This window comes from Ooceraea biroi, chromosome 6 (genome assembly GCF_003672135.1).
Source record: "Ooceraea biroi isolate clonal line C1 chromosome 6, Obir_v5.4, whole genome shotgun sequence".
NCBI lineage: Eukaryota > Metazoa > Arthropoda > Insecta > Hymenoptera > Formicidae > Ooceraea > Ooceraea biroi.
Genome location: NC_039511.1, coordinates 832,962 through 849,775, shown reverse-complemented (window position 1 = coordinate 849,775; position 16,814 = coordinate 832,962). Strand labels below are relative to the sequence as shown.

The 16,814-nt window shown below is 43.7% G+C and overlaps 1 protein-coding gene and 1 long non-coding RNA gene across 3 annotated transcripts in view; one reads left to right on the top strand and one right to left on the bottom strand.

The window, feature by feature from the left end:
- The window catches only part of LOC105276481, a 134,540-nt gene that overhangs the window by 9,054 nt on the left and 108,672 nt on the right, over window positions 1–16,814 (bottom strand). For both annotated transcript variants that reach the window (XM_011334125.3, XM_011334126.2), the window contains exons 4-5: window positions 3,655–3,777; window positions 1,758–1,946 (exon numbers count right to left, since the gene is read on the bottom strand). In XM_011334125.3, the coding sequence (XP_011332427.1) occupies window positions 1,758–1,946; window positions 3,655–3,777 (312 nt within the window). The remainder of the gene's footprint in view (window positions 1–1,757; window positions 1,947–3,654; window positions 3,778–16,814) is intronic.
- The window catches only part of LOC113562193, an 82,689-nt gene that overhangs the window by 28,562 nt on the left and 37,313 nt on the right, over window positions 1–16,814 (top strand). Inside the window, exon 2 of the long non-coding RNA XR_003406721.1 lies at window positions 3,641–3,770. This is a non-coding gene — a long non-coding RNA (uncharacterized LOC113562193). The remainder of the gene's footprint in view (window positions 1–3,640; window positions 3,771–16,814) is intronic.

The following is a 16,814-nucleotide window of genomic DNA, read 5'->3' as shown; positions in this document are numbered from 1 at the left end:
CGTTTTGCTCAAAGGCTGCTAGTGCGAAGAGACAGAAATGGTATACCCTTTTACACCGGGGAGCTTCATGCGCGCGGAGAAGACTTTAGACGTTATCAAGCGCGGTGAGATATCCATATCGTAGAAATGACACGATAAGCAGTAAAGTTCAGTTTTTCGTGAAAGCTTCTCACTCCGATATAGATCACGAATAAACAGAGAGAAACATTTATCTAAAAAAGAAAAGAGTTTACGCGACGATAATACGCGATGATAAAGTCGTGATGCAATCTAAACAAGCGGAAGTGTTTTCCCGTCAACAATAAATAAATTTACTGGTCAGCCGCGAATATATGTTAAATGATTGACGGGCGCGGTTCGCCGAATGCATCTGTCAAATCTGCAGGTTAAATTAATTAATTAGAATCGTTGTCGCGGAACGAGGTGACGTGCAGAAGTGCGAGGTAAACCGCTGTGCAATCAAATGAAAAGCAAACATTGCACACGGGGGTGTTGGAATGAGATCAGCATAATGGAGTATCAGCATGCGACGCGAAATGCGACGATGCATGGTAACGTAGCGTTTCGTAAATGTAATTCTAACGTAATAATTCCAAATCCGCGGAACAATCCTTCGTTATTATCGTTTCCACATCTCCCTCCCCTGTCGCGTAACTCAACATCGATCCACAATCGCTGACAGATAATGCCACGTACCAATTAGGACAAGAAATTAGATTGCACGTCACACGTGTCATGTGTGATACACAACAGTGCAATTGATATAATATTGCGCGTATTGAAATATTTATTTAAAGAAAGGATCGTATAAATTTACTGCAAATGAAAAAATTAGTATTATATTATTAGAAAAGAGGACGGATATAAACTTCGCGAGAAGGACAAATCTTTGTGTTAAAAAGATAAAATGGTACACTGACTGTAAAAGTCTGTATTACGTGCTGAATGCAACACCTCATCTATAGCGGTCGATTGTCGGTGAACTCTCCGCGCTGCTAACTCATTTTCTCATAAAACACAATATCGATTTCCAATTTGGTACGCGGAGAGGTCTTCTAAAACGTTTGCTGAACGGACAAAGATGCAAATACAGATGTACGTTACTTCGTACTGATATACAATTAGGAACAATTGTTCTAAACGCACTGATGTCTATTTCACGTATCATGATGCCTATAATCGTGCGACATTATTAATAAATGAATATTTTATATGCCATAAACGCGAACGTGCGTCCTTTTAATCGTCGGCTCGACCGATGCAGGATGCAACTTTGTAATAAATGAATTAAATGTGCTCGCTAACATGCTCAGGGGAGAATTAATTAATTTTCATAATCATTAACATAATGCGCGCGCGCGCGCGCGCTGCGGAGACAGTGTCGAATGTATAACATGTCTGACATATTTTTTAACCGAGTTTTCATACGAGCTATTCCGCGACAGCGCTCAAACTTTGCTCTCTACCAAGTGTTCGTGAAGATATTTCTCTCTTAACGAAAATAATATTCAATTTACGAAAATTATTTCCGTGTGCAACTCTGCTGTGGAGCACGGCTGTTTAGAGAAACGGCATTACGCAAGCCGTGGTGAGAGGGAAAAAGTTTTTCCCGTGTTTTGAGGTAACAGTACGCGAAGTAAAACCACAAAGAACGAACTGGCTGACGGTAGCAAGGCTGCACCGAGTACGGCCAGCAACAACGACGACAACAGCGCGAATCGATCGTGTACATGTAAGGGGGGTTTTTTGTGACTCACATGGGAAGCTGACTGGGGGATGAGACTGAGCATTGTGCGCGTTATGGGGGTGCCTCGGGGTAGGAACACGCTGCCTGCAAAAGCAGAGAACTGCCGCCGTTACCAGGCCGCCCATGCTGAGTATCAGAAAAACAAGGGCGATGGCGAACCAAGTAGTCTGCATGCCCAGGATCGTCGATACCTCGGAGTCTGAAATTACAAGGAAAAACCTTTAATCAGACCGGGTTGGTCCAATCGCCTTGAAAGCAGAGATACGCCTTCAGTTAATCGAGACGTGATAAAAGTGACGTATATGCAAAAACTGTAGGCGATGGTCCCATGAAGTTAATTTCATTAATCTATAATGAAACTGTCACTGCAAAGTTCGATCATAAATTTTCTTATCAGAATATTAGAGATATTTAATAAATAAGATCGAGGACCATAGTGATTAGAACGTACATTTTTTAGGAATCATAAGTTCGATGTACCAACTCGTTTGCTACTCGTTTTGCCGCTGCAGAGCACGATATTCAACACATGTAACACGAGTGATAAAGAATTTTATTACGCGCGACATTAATTTTTTGATAAATCGATTGTACGTAGGGCGGTGGTTGCGCGGGATGTACGATGCGAAACAACGATGAAAATTTCACGTGCGAGCTTGCCTATGTTGCGAGCTTGCGGCGAGTTTTGAGCAATAAATTTCGCGAAAGTTATTTGGATTGTAGTAACAGTATTACAGCAAAGTTGTTGTATCGTGGAAACTCGTTTAATAAACCGCGGGAATCATCGCGAATCTCTAAATATTTGTTCATCGGTTAAATATTATTGCTCATTGTATTATCACGAAATGGCGCAAATTAACTGTTTATTAATTGAAGTTGCAAACTGTAACGGGAATACATCGTATTAACGAAATATCACTAGAACATGCGAACTTTCTACCAAGCGCGAGCACTATGCGCCGAGCTCATAATTTACTCCGCTACTATTGCGAGCTGGCCATGGATACGTAATGAATACGCGACAATTAGCCTCTTCAGATATGCCGACGCGCACGTACTTTCAACCATTAACATAAATGTTATGTAAATTTAGTTCAGTTCGCGTATATTTGCGAACCATTTCGCGAAATTGTAATAATTTCCGCACAAAGTATGCGCACAAAAATCGGGAGAAACATTGCGCTTTGCCATTACGCGTGTGCGATCAATCGTTGAGTACGTAACCAAATACATATATATATATATAATTATTGGTCACCAGATGGAAAATAGAAAATCGATCTATTTCAAATTTTCGAAAAGAATGATATCTAGTTTTTCCCGACTCATGTGAAAATCAATATTTCTTTAAATAAATAAAATCGCTGTTCTTTCACATTTCACATGAATTAATCATTTTTATATTTCAGGAGTATAATAAATATGAAATCTATAAATTTAATTCATTCCAAATATTTTATGCCAAATTAAAATTGTTTGCCATTTATGATGTGGCAGAATATTGTTATTAAAATTCGCATTTCCGTGTTTATTATTTGCTTGCAACCGACAGCGTATGACAAACCGCACTAAACCATGCGAGATTATATCTGCGCGATCTAAATCGCTTTGCTCATTAAATGTGGCGTGTCTCAAAAGATATGTGCGCATAGTTTCTCGAGATATATAACTTGATGGCGAACATAGTGATTTCATGTTAACGAACACATGTACTAATTGCCGACACGTAAAATAACAGCGTACAATGATACATCGATAGTTACAATGATGATCTCCTTTATCAGAAATCCGAAATTGCTATTGTTTTACATATCAAAATATTGTATTTCTGTCTAATGTATTGAATCTTGCACTTTAATGTTACAATTATTTTTTTTCTGTACATTATTGCAGTAATTAGGACTTACTGGCACAGAGGGTGGAGGTGGCCTCGTCAGATCCGTCACCACAGTGATTCACGCCGTCGCAAAGGAGATCCGTCTCGATGCAGAATTCATTCTGAGTGCACCGAAAATCCTTGCAGGTATGCTCTGCGAAATCATAAAATTTTCGTTCTTTAACATGGTCGATTGCGTGCTGTCATATATGTGATAGTGGAATTAACACAACAGAATTTATATTCTAAATCATTTCTGAGAGAATTCGATGTTTCAAATTTCTAATTTGAATCTCTGTTTGCTACAAGATACGTGCAGAGAGTTTAATTATCGCGAGTCATTACTCGCCTCCATAGGCCTCCTAGAATAAAAAAGTTACACTCTCTCTTTACCTACTGTGCGTCACGCGAATGACCCCGTCGAAGGGTTGTGCACCTCTCGAGTCAAGTATCCTCCGATAAGCGTCGCGAAGCTTCAATGACAAACTATTTTCAGAACACACGAGACCTTTTCGCATATAGTCTTTCATGAGGCAGATATATAGTCCTATGCACTTTGCGACTATTTTTGAAGAGTGACAAGTTTTGCTTACAATGTAAAAGTTTGGAGAACAAAAGTGACATTGTAAGCTACAGATTTCTCTCTGAAAATTTGAGAAACCAGCTGAATACATATTTTATTTAGCAAGAAATATATTCTTTATTATTGACTTAAACTATAAGACTTGAATTATAAGAATATAGGTTATACTTTAAAAGAAAAAGCTCGATTAATCAATAAATTACAATGTCGACGATAGAATTATACAAGGGATTCTATTTTTAATATTATCCTTGCAAAAAATTCTAGTTTTAGGTAATTTTTTACATAATTTTATTTTAACCAAAAGCGCATTGTTCATAAAAAAACAGACTTTAAATCAATAGAGAAACTAATAAATATCTCCAAGACTGTTTATCGAGGTCGCTTGTGCACATGTAATAAAACAATTGAACGACAACAAAGATACACACTAGCCATATGTAAAGATACATAAATTATAATACCTATATCCTGTTATACGCTTGAGCTGAATGTAGTGCAATAAATCGAGATCGCGTTTCGAACTGTAAGTACGTTATTGATAGTTTAATAAACGAGAAACTGGGCGCACGTTCGACGCACCGACACGTTCATAAAGAATTGATTTAATGAGATGTCTGATGAGATTGCGGTATGATACGATTAATTACTCGATGTGTGCAATTTGAATATCGAGCATCTGCCGGGTTCCAGTTCATCGCGCTATTTAATATGAAATTACTGGCGATCGACCAGCAGACAGGTTCACACATCGCATCGCGGGGAAATTAGCCTTGGCCAGATGCAGGAGTATAAAAGCAACTGTCCGATTTAATTACAACGAGAGGCGAGAGAGATAGGGAGAGAGAGGGAGAGGGAAAGAGAACTCGGAGAAGCGGAGACACATCCGATATAAAGGCATTCGCGTGTGCGATTCAATTACTACGATCGTTCGAAACCGGAGTTTGGCATTAAACTAATGGCTTCGATAGGTTCACCCTTTTACTAATGAAATCTTGGATTCCTGTAGACGCTTTGTGTAGCGAGCGCGTAAACTATGTACATTAAACTGTTCGAATATGAAAATTTAATTTGCGTTAGTGCAATGTTTGGTATTTGATTTCTCGATTGTTTGCACAACGAAAAAGTTTAATGTTCCTAGTAAATTAATTTGCGCCCGAAAACTTTGTAAATTTAGCCTTATTAAATATAATTATCATTGCGCGATTGTTAATGCATTGTTATTATTGCTACCGATACGAATGAACTCGACATTTCATCTCTCACGATTTTTTTGACGACGAAAGATTAATGATCAATATTAAATCGTTAGAGGTATTTACGCTTTTGTACAATTTCCAATTGCACATTTTCGCCACATTCTCGGGGATCAAACGACCGTAATTTTTGAGACATCTGGTCTAATTACGGTCCGGCTAGTGGAATGCGAGTAATAACGAGTGATAAGTTTCACCGATCGTGAAAAAGCGCGGTTAGGCAGCAAAGACAGCGATTTTCTACGTCCCCTCGCAGGCAATTATAACTCTTCGAGGTCTTCTGGAATCACAGGGAGGGTAATAAAAGGATCGGCGACGACTCGAGAGGGTCGGAGCGTGCGACGAAAAAGCTCGCGAACAGCCGTACGTAATTTTACGTAATTTAATAGTAGAAATTCCTTCTTCTTGCTGCCGCCCAAACTTTCATGATTCGCTGCCATTTTCGCAGTTTTTGCAGAAGTCATGGCGAAAAGAGAGAAGAACATTTAACGTCAATTAGAGTCAGCAGAAAATGTTTGATGCCGATGGAAAGATGTGCCACGTGCAGAACGGGATGCGAGAATTGAACAATCTCGTTCCGCGCAGAGAAAATTGCGTATTACCCGCGATGTGATTGTAATCCGCGAGTATGACGATTACCATCGCACGTAGCGCCGGGCAAAGAGAAAGAGAAGGTGGCGGGAACGACTGTATGCACCGACACCCACGACAGAGTCAATGTTTAATCTCTCGGATTGGCCAATCATTTAACGTCGCGCGGTAGACACCGTATACACGCACTCAAATATGCTCGATATGCCGACGAAATTAACAGTCGTGGCTGAGCAAACGGATGCGCAGTCACGCCGCACCGCTGATGTGCAGTAATACCGAGTGTTCTGCACATTGACACGCGCGCGTATTCGCATTTGCCCAAGCTCGCACGTGCACGAACAGAAAACAGGAATGCAACACCAGGCGGCTACGTAATTTGCGCTTACAGCCTCTCGAAACAGAGGGTTGTAAAATTTTTATCGGCACCGACGAGGCACGCGAGTTGCTCTCTAGGAACAAGCATATGCACCGTCTCGATTCTTGTGTTTCATAGTTCGAACTGGGTTGCAAGCTGCGGCCGTACTTTTATCGCACTTTAAGAGAGAAATATTTCGTGTGTGCAACACGAGAGCGACGCGTTTCACGCGTGACGTGAACGAAAGAGATATCGTGTTTCCCAATTTCCAATTTTCCCTAACGTGGATGATTATGTCCCGTTTGTTGCCGAGTTTTTTGTGGAGACGCCAGTGCATTACGACGAAACGTTCTCGCGTTTCGTCATTAGTAAGAATGATGCTGCGCGCGCCCGTTTGTTTCCGCAACCGCATAGCGAGCGGGTCCTTTTTGCACGTGCGATACGTGGGTGTCTGTTGTCGAGTTCGAAACAGCGACGTCGCATTGCACTCAGCACTCACGACCGGGCCCACCAGGCTAAAAGTAATGGACTCGTATGCATTTCCATAGCTATCGGGTTCCATTACACATTGATCATTGCTGATCATTAAATCGCGATCGCGTGGTACAGATTAAATAATTGAAGTAAAGAGATTTGCACGGCGGTTCATTTCATTCACGCGCCGAGCAATTTCTTCCCGGTGCGAATTAACGGTATCTCGTTTCCACTGATAATCGCGATGATGCGAAAGCGTGGAAAATGATGCCGATCGCGGCGGGCTGGTTGCATCGTAATTCACACCCCTCGCTTGAGTCATTCAGCGCGGCGAAATTTATAATTGAAAGCCCCCGGATCAGTCGAAAGTGTATCGACCGCAATAATGTCAAACTAGAAGCAGCACTGGCGTCTCGCGTGTCGTTATGTGTTTACCGTATGTGATCGGGTAACGAAACATAAACCCGCATCGCAGTTCTCACGCCGCCAGCTGCTCTCTGATACACGCCAAAAGCTGCACGCACGGCCTGTTATTTGTGCAAGCTTGATGGATAAACAGGAACGTTTAAACAGAGCGCTATCATTAGCTAGCTCTTTTTTTTATGTACATCTATCTCCACTCTCGAGAGATCGATTAGCGAATGTGTGCCGCCGGCGGCTCTCTCGTATTTACGTTATTTTTCTTTCATGAGTCTCTCGCGGTCTCTATATTATTTTAACGTCACGCTTTTATTGATCCTTTGGAGCGACGTTTTAATCTCATTGGATTAATCCCCTGGATTACGTGTATCCACAGTTATTCCACTCATTTTGGACGCGCTTTACATACGGCATATGCAATGCTGTATTTTATTACAAATATCTATACATTTCGCGTTCCACAAGCGATTCACTCGATCGCGTGCATCACGAATGATTCTTCGTTAACGAACTCTACATCATGGAAAGTGCGCCATTTCCAAGCTGAGATCCAACGGATTGCTTCATTGCGCGACTGACGAGAGAAGGTGGAAACGTCACCTCGCTTTTACGTGCACCTATCGTTTCACTCCACACATTCAGCCTTATCCGCGTGACAATCCGCTCATAAGACCAAACTTGGAGATCGCGTGAGAGGGTTGCATGTTCTCGCTAAGTCGCGAGCGACGCGCGGTTACATTAATGATGCGGATGATGACGTTAACGGTAATGACGATAATTCCGAGATCCCGTTACTGCCGTACGAATCGGGTTTTATCGAGAGACCTTCGGAGAATCTTCGGTGTCGAATAGTTCTCCGAGAAAGTAAATTGCCAGAAATGTATTTAAATGGCAAACGAACGAGTTGAAGAACGACTCACGGAGCGCAACGAGGAGAGTGAGCCACCTTTGATTACAATGTTAGGACTTTTTCCATCTTCATTATCTTTATTTTTGCTCGTTTCTCCAAGAAGTAGCATATCGAGATCTGTATCGTGTGCTTATCTTGTACTGATTTTTGGCTTAAAGATGTTTGCCTTTTCACACACTCTCAACACAAGGCAAACCGGAAAGAAGACCTCGAGATGCGGTGCGAGGCGGGCTTGCGTTCGGATGCAGGCCCATTAATTTCCCAACGACTTGCAATCGTAAACGTCCCACCGACGTAAAATCCATTCCGGTGGTGGGCACCCAACTGGAAGTCGGTGGTTTCGGATTACAAATACGCCTCGTGCCTAACCATTCTGTGCAACGAGTCTTCGTCGTTGCTCGTGGGAGCGATGGCGGTGGTTCGCGTTACGGAAGCATCATGCAAATGCATAAATACATTATTTGTTTATACCGTTGGGCGAAATTTTGACTTGCCGAGGATACGGAGGGCAGCAAAGGGTGAGAGACAATAGGGGTAGAAGGGATTACAGCAGTGGCGTAGCTAGAGCAGAAAAGGGTTTAGATAATTGAAATACTCGAGCCAACAGTAACAACTGAATAACTTGGCTGCAATAAAACCTCCCTCAAATTCAACAGAAACGTTCCGCTACTTGTTACTGCAGGCTACTAAAAATTGATCAACGAGAAATAATTTTAATTGCCAATAATTTGGCGATTTACTCATCACCCTAGAACTAAGCAGCTGTACCACTGAGCCGAAGGAATTACGACAAAGAAGGGTGCGAGGCAGGATGCTATGGGAGATGAACATAGGCAGGTGTATGCGTGCTGATGCGCGCGCGTGGTTGTATGGGAACCATCCGTATGGAAATCAGGTTTCTCTCTCCTGCCTCCTTCACATCCTAATTCTCCGTTCAACCTTGCACGATCACCTCAAGCAATGCGCTCACGCGAGCGTGAATGCACCCCGCACGCCGGGGGATGAACGCCGGCACATAGCAGGTGTACGCTCGAGGTGCACGCGTCGCTGCACGATATAACATGCCCGCGGTGTTTATTTCGTCCCTCTCTTTGACGTCCCTAATTCCTCTCCTTTATACCGTTACTGCCATAAAAAGCACGGTTATTGTAAACCCTTAGCCCCATTTTGCTCCTCTCGAGAGCGCCAAAAAGACTTTAACGAATTCTCCCGCGAACGGTCCCATAGCACGCGCTTGTCATACCGGCTCGTCTGCAAGAGGCGATTTCGAAACGCGAAACGATTCTCGGACGAGATCGAACACTCTCAAGATTTGAGAATCTCGTGTGAAGAGCACACCTTAGAGCTAATGAATTTCCTTTTGCGCGCGCCGCTTGGAAATTGCTCGTTCCGTCGTCCATTACAGGGTGCTTCGTTGGAACCCGCTATTACCAATCCGTGGAGTCGTGTAACTGCGTCTTCGTACGAACTGATTTTGCCACGATAACTACGGCTGAAACTTTATGTGATGTTGCATTTTTACGCGAATCGAGAATTGAATTGTATGTCAGAGGAAATGAAACATTGTATTCTACGCGAGGTCTTTTGTTACGTTTTGCGCGATGTGCTCGTTTAATTATTTTTAATTGAAACGCGACTGTGTACGGGATTAGAACAGTTTTCTTTTAACAAATTACTGCTTGATTAAATGTGCCTCTGCATTTTTTGCGCAACGCTATCATTCAATGAGATTGCTCGATTCCATCATCTTTTTAACGTGATGATTTAAGTCAGTTAGTCCATTTCACGCATTTCTTCCGTAAGCTTCCGCTCGTCAACTAATATGATCATGTCCACTATAATCTCACTAAAACGTTCAACTTTAAAAAATAGCTCTCGCGGGATAAAAATCGACTCAGTCGAGTTGACTCGCTCATTTCTTCATCCTCGGAAATGACGCTCAAAATTGTCATCAAATATTAGCGAATCGAGGGAATGTCGTTGCAAAGAAACGTAAATATTACAGTATCGCGAAAACGCCCGGGGAAACAATGTGGAATGGCTCTCATAAGGGCAGGCAAAAGTCGATGTCGTAACTAGGTGCAGTCGTAAAAGCAGGGTGCAAGGGAAGAAGCAGGGAAAGCGAAAGAGAACTGTCGTTTCGAGTAAATCGCGATACCTTTCTTCACGAAGGCCAACCAGTCTACCCGAGTGCCGCATAAAGTCGTACGAGCTGACTTCATTCATAAAATGCATCGCGTGCCTGTAATGTTACATGTGATAGGATGTTCCCCCCCCCCCCGGGGTGCAACGAGTTGCGGAGGTGCAACAACCGTGCACCGGCAGTCCGGGGTTAATGTCCGCGGATGATCGAACGTGTCTGACATCTTGCGCTTCCACGCTCACGTCTGAAATAAAGGGGATGTCAAACGCAGGCTTTGACGCAAGCTCCAGGGGCGTTTATACGTTTAACCGCCGTTTGCATCTGCGTGTAAACAGTGGTGCAGGATGCAATCGTGCATTATAATCATTGAATTTGTATCTCGGTGGAGAATCGCGCGGCCAAGTGTGTGCGTGTGTCCTTTTCCTTCAAAACGAAATAACGAGAGTGACAGATTTCATCGAGACGCGTGATCTTCTGGATCACTTGCATTCTTTATGGATTTTAATTACAGAGCGGTATTTCTAATAAGAGAAGAGAAACGCGAACGAAACGCGCCCTGAAGAATCGCCGATGTTATCTGACAACTCCGAGTGCTTCGCCGTGAATTTACGGCCGAGCATACAACATTCAGGTTGATAGGAATACCGTCTCTAATTTGATAGCGCAATATAGCATGAGACAGGAAGGTTAAGCTACGAGACAACCATCTAGCGCCATAATGATTGTCTCCGTATCGCTGATCCGTTCTATCCGTAATGGAAATGTCTACAAGCCGCAGCCCGGTGTACATTTTATGTCAGTGTCGCGCGGTTGAGACGGTCTGGATTGACTTTCATGTGCGGATTAAGACGGACGAACCGGAAGCCTGTAGATAATCTCACTGGAATACAGTCAATTAAGTTGAAGTGAGGACCGGCAAAGCTAAGGATCTCCATCAGAATCCTCGGAATCGCTCTTCGCGATTCGACGTTATCGTATGCGCGTGATTTCATTTCGTTTTCACCATGTACGTTCGCATCCCGACGATATTTATTGTGAAAACAAAACGAAATTACCTTTTTCCATCGGATTGATTCGTTTTACGCGAAAACCTGGGTGCGCGGCCCTTCTCAAAGCCATCGCAAAACGAGAGCTCCGCTTTATCCGCGAAAATAAACGGACGAGCGGTTTTCCGTAGAGATTACATGGACTTTAAAGGTATTAACAGTTTCAGGTGCAATTTATACAGGCCGCATGTTCAATTTAATATCGCTACAGTTTTGTGTAATAAAAATACACGCAACAGAAAACGTGGCTTTCTTTTTATATTGTATACATCAATTCCGCCGAAATAAAATAATACGGCAAATTGTGTAATGTATAATGTAATAATATTTACAAGTTTGTAAGATATGAGGTATATTTAAATTGAACAATAAGGAAGCAGTTTCAAACGAAGACTATCGTTCGGTAATGACCAACTCTCAAAAATGACTTTCCTCTGTTTCAAAACGAGCGTTAGTGTCGCGCACGTTCCTTTTATGACTCTCGAGAAAAATTGAGCTCGAACGTTATGCCGAAGCTATGTGTGCTTGCGAAAGCTCTTCCAAATTAGTATTTCTCCGTGCTGGTCACGCACGGAGCTACTAAGAAAAATTGCACGAATTGAAGCGAAAAGTACAGAAATATCAAATTCAAGAAAATACAAACGCTGTAAATAATATCATCCCACACAGTCGCAATTGTATAAAATATCGTTTTAGTAGACTTTACTTCTTTCGTGATTTCTACGCAAGTAGGACTGGTGTTTGAGGTAATTGAGGAGGTAATTAATAAATAAATCGAGAACACACAAGCTAGATATTGCTTTGATGAAACTTACAATTAAATATAACTCAGCTATACGCGACCGTGCACATATCCGCTGAATTGAACTATTATTCTGCCCAGAGCGAAACCTGCAAACCGAGAATATCGACACGTCCATTCCGTGAAACGAGAAAATTGTCGGGTAAAGTGAAACTGCTGGTGATTGTATGGAATTATCGTGCGAGCGTGCGTGAATAAAACTCTGCAAAATAAGGCACTCGTGGCGCGCGAAAGAGTTGGCTAGATAGTAATGTCTTTATCCTGATATCGATAGATAGAACGCCGATACGCCGACAATAGCAAGGCAATCTAATCATAAGAAATAAAAACTCAGACAAGTTCCCTGCATTCTAAACTCAGTGAATTATAAGGTAGAGTGTATAAATAACAAAAAATTGCTACTTTTTTGTACCACATTTATATAAAAGTCGATAATAATCAAGTTTAAACGTCGATAAAACCTTGAAATACATTAGTTCCTTAGCTCCGTTGTTACAATTAATGTTGGGATCCAAGCAGGAGTCCACGGAACTCAGATCTCATCATTGCCGCTGCCTCCGTATCTCGCCGGTAATTCTCGACTTTCGGCCACAGCACGTACGATCAGGTGGAAGAGATTGATATGGCGACGCTTCTCCATTCGCGGTTTGGATGACACGTACGTACGTATCTGACAGGGGACAAAAACGGCGCGAGAACGCGTGATATTGAAAGCGGGAGAACGAATGCTTTCGGGGAGTAGTGCGCACATCGCTGAAGATCGATATGCAGATGCTACCCGACATTGGCAGACGCGGGATAGATTGAAAGTACGTCCACGCTATACGACGCGGCAAGAATTGAATTCGTTGAACAGAAAGAGAAGGCCGACGAAAAGCGAGAGCGACGCAAGACGAGAGGGCGAGAGACCAGGTGGAAGGAAATGGAAGCACTCGGAGGAAGTCGAGCGCGATGGCGCATGAATCATCCTTCCGATCTAGATCACTGAGAAAAAAGGAACTCTTCCTTCCTGACGATCATAATGTCGCGCGCGCTAATCGCACACACATACAGCGATAAAGTTATTAATCCCCGTTCTGTTATCACTTATCACCCTCTGTTCGCATCACCTCCTCGTTGTGTGTCTATGAATCGCTGGCAGCGATGTGTGCAATAAAAATGAGTCTCTCAAGAGGGTCACAAGAAACTCTTTTGAATTTTGAAATCCTCTGAGATATTTGATAAATTACTTTGTAAAACCGTTATCCTTTATTTTACTGCGTTTACCTGAAAAGTCTATCCAGCTTATATGTTTGCATGCAATTAACGTACATCGCACCTCTTATTTATTATCGAGAAGGCGACACACTGTTCATGTCGACAGACACGTGTAGCTGCCGCCTGGAGTCCCCTGTGGTGAAAGTTAAGGGAGGAATTGCTTAGGTAGCACGACCAACTATTCGAGATTGAGAGACTTGACGGTGGTAGCAGACTTGAGCGTCTCAACGGATTACACGCTCCGCGCTGACAGCAATGCCTCGCACGCGTGAAGACGCGTCCCAAGAACGTAGTACCCCCCGCGCGCGATTCCAAACGGTGGTTCGAGTTTCTCGCATCGCGCGGGAGGCGCATTGCGTGTCGTCATTTCAGCATCGTGTTCAGATATTTACAACCGCTACGCCGACGGATATTTGTCGTTCAGATGCGTGCAGAAGGGCTGCCGCTATTTCCTCGCTTCCAGATATTCTACCCCTTTCATGCCGTTCCAATCTCCGATGTTTACTTAACTTGGAAATCAATCTCTAACGGTAATCGCAAGCAATTTCTATAAATTTTATTGGAAAAGTAACTGATGCATTCAGAATTGCACGTGAGAATAAGCGCGAAGTCGCGATTAATCTAAAGTTTGCACCGACAAATGAACAGGCGAATCGGCAGTTTTCTATTTTTCTGAACGACTATAATTCACTGCGCTAAACAGTTGGGGAACGGGGAATGCGAAACGGCAGAATGGCCGAGCGCAAGAGAACACGACGGGCATGAAAATCTGTCGCCCAGACAATGCCCACGGGGGTTTCCTCGGTTGTGGTTGGCACTTTTCGACCGCAACGAACGGAATCCGTGCGGGGTGTCCGCGTTCCAATTTATCAGCACGTTCAGGCGCGTGATAGCTCTCGCAGGGATTCTGCCGCTCGATCGGAAGAAATTCTCTGGACTGGCGCGTGAGCCAATTAATTACTCGGCGATCATGAAATTCCGGTTTGTGAGATTCGAGTCATCGCTGGCTGTAATTGACTTGTCAGGTATTTGGCTATACAGTCTTTTATCCGCTTATCGGATACCCTCTCCGGTCCTCCATGTTTTCTTTATTCCTTTTTTGTACGCGGTACACTTTATCGATTATCATTCCTCAAAGAGGATTCTCGTCAGAAACGCAAATTTTGTATCCGTTCCAATATCGCCCGATATTTAAAAAGAAGAGGAGGACATAACGGAAAAAAGTTTTCACTAAAGTGGCGCTATAGCGATGGAATATGCCGGCGTGAGAGGTAATTCCGTGGAAAAAAATTGAGATGAACGAGAACGCATCACGCGCTTGAACGAGACATAAATCTGCGGGAATAAAAGGGGCCGTGTAACGTCACGTCGAAATGTCGCGTTTTTGTAACGAAGCCGAGAATGCGGATCGCGCATAAAATGTATTTCCTGTCAGGAAATGTGTCTCTCTCTCTCTCTCCCTCACACATTGGTACCTCCTGCTCGTGGCGAGAACGAGGGGGTGGCACGGGGGCGATCTCGTCGAGCGCGCCCGCGACGCACGTTAAGCCGCCAACGTCAGCCCCCGCCGTCTATCAATTAATCACACGGGGTAATTAGCGTCGTGCAAAAAGGCAAGTGCGCATCGCGACCATGCAATAATTACTACAGCGATATCTGAACGTTCGTGCGGCCGGATTCGAGCTACGAGTGCGAGCGAGAGAGCGATGGTGCAGCGGCGCATTAAAAGGGATGAACTGGCGCGAAGGAACAAGCGCGGGAATAGATGGACGCGGTCGGCGCTCTCTCGCGCGCGGTTCACATTCTGCATAATTACGGCAAATTGGTGTAACGCTGCTCTACGAGCGGTCGTGATGTCGCTGAAGCGAAACTTGTGCTCGATAACGAGCGCGTGGTTAGCTATGCGAGATTCCTGCGACAACGGCTGTCGAGATCGTTGATTTAATGAGATCTCAATTCTCTCCGACTGGATTTTGATTCGGTCTCAGCACGAAACGCAGATGACGGCGGGAATCATGGTATCTCGGTCATTATTCAGTGAATCCACAGCCGCGACTGACAGTTCTGCACTTCGCGCGGTCAGATTATTAACTTATTTATTAAAGCTCTCGGCAAAGTAGATAAAATATCCGTGAATCTCCCGTATATTCAAAATTACAGAAAATGAAAACTACGGGCAAACAAGAGCCGTTTGTATTTTACGTGAGACGACTAATCTCGCCTCCCAGGACGCTTGCTTTACACGGCCGCCTTCGTGAAAGCGTTAACTGCGATAAATAACTCACGTCGGAAAGTTGCGAGACTACGAACGCATTGTGGAAAATGCGAAAGTTGCATCTCAGCGATAAAGATAGTCTTTTCGAGATAGATCCCCGACGCTTCTCGGCGATACTATAATAAAATAGGATTCCAAGAACAACAACGATCGCACGCAACCGAGATTTCGTCCCATGTTTAGTTTCGAACTAACTTATATTAACTCTCTCGGATTATCCTTGGAGCGGCCGTTATAACCGCCGGAAGATTACAACTCGAGGAAATTGTTCGACAGACGAGAGGTAAAGTTCGACACCTGTCGAGTCTCGAGACTGGATTGCTACTTTGCCAGGACTCTCGAGCCATCTTGGACGTGGATCTCGAGAGTATGAGATGAGAAACCCATAGAGCATCCGAGATCAACACTCCTTTCGCATTCGCCCTTTTGATCGAATCATCATATTGAATACCGATAATACCGAGCATAGTTTCAAAACAGGGTTGAAAGCCTTGGTATTTTGAGAAATATGCGGAAAGTACAGCGACCTACATTCGCGATATTATTAAACCCGTATTTTAGGGACGCCGTAATCAGAAGAGCGAGGAACAGCGTCGTGAGCACCTATGCATTTTATCAGGATTCCGGCGCGAAGATATAAAAATATAGCGGCTGCATTTGTCGCTGGCGTTCATTTCTCAGGGATCTTATTACACGGAAATATTACGCCGGGTCTTTCACTGAGCGGGGGCGAGATAACGATTCGCGAGGAGCGATGTGGTACGCTTTTTCCTCGGTATTAGACAGCTCGAGGTGGGAGCACCTCATTTCAATGCCCGCCGTATTATTAACGGTCTTTTGTCAGCTTCGGGGATCCGCTTGACAAAATCGCCGACGAAGCGAGGAGGACGATATTTATCGTTGTCGCATACCCGCAGGACCGAGAAATCGTCGCGTCGGTGTGCCCGTGAAATACAAATCGATGATATTTACAGGAAATTACATGCATCGTCCATAAGTAAAAAAGACTCGTAAGTGCGTCTCTTGATTTTATCGCGATATCGAATATTTGATGCATCTATGAAATTTGTGGAAAT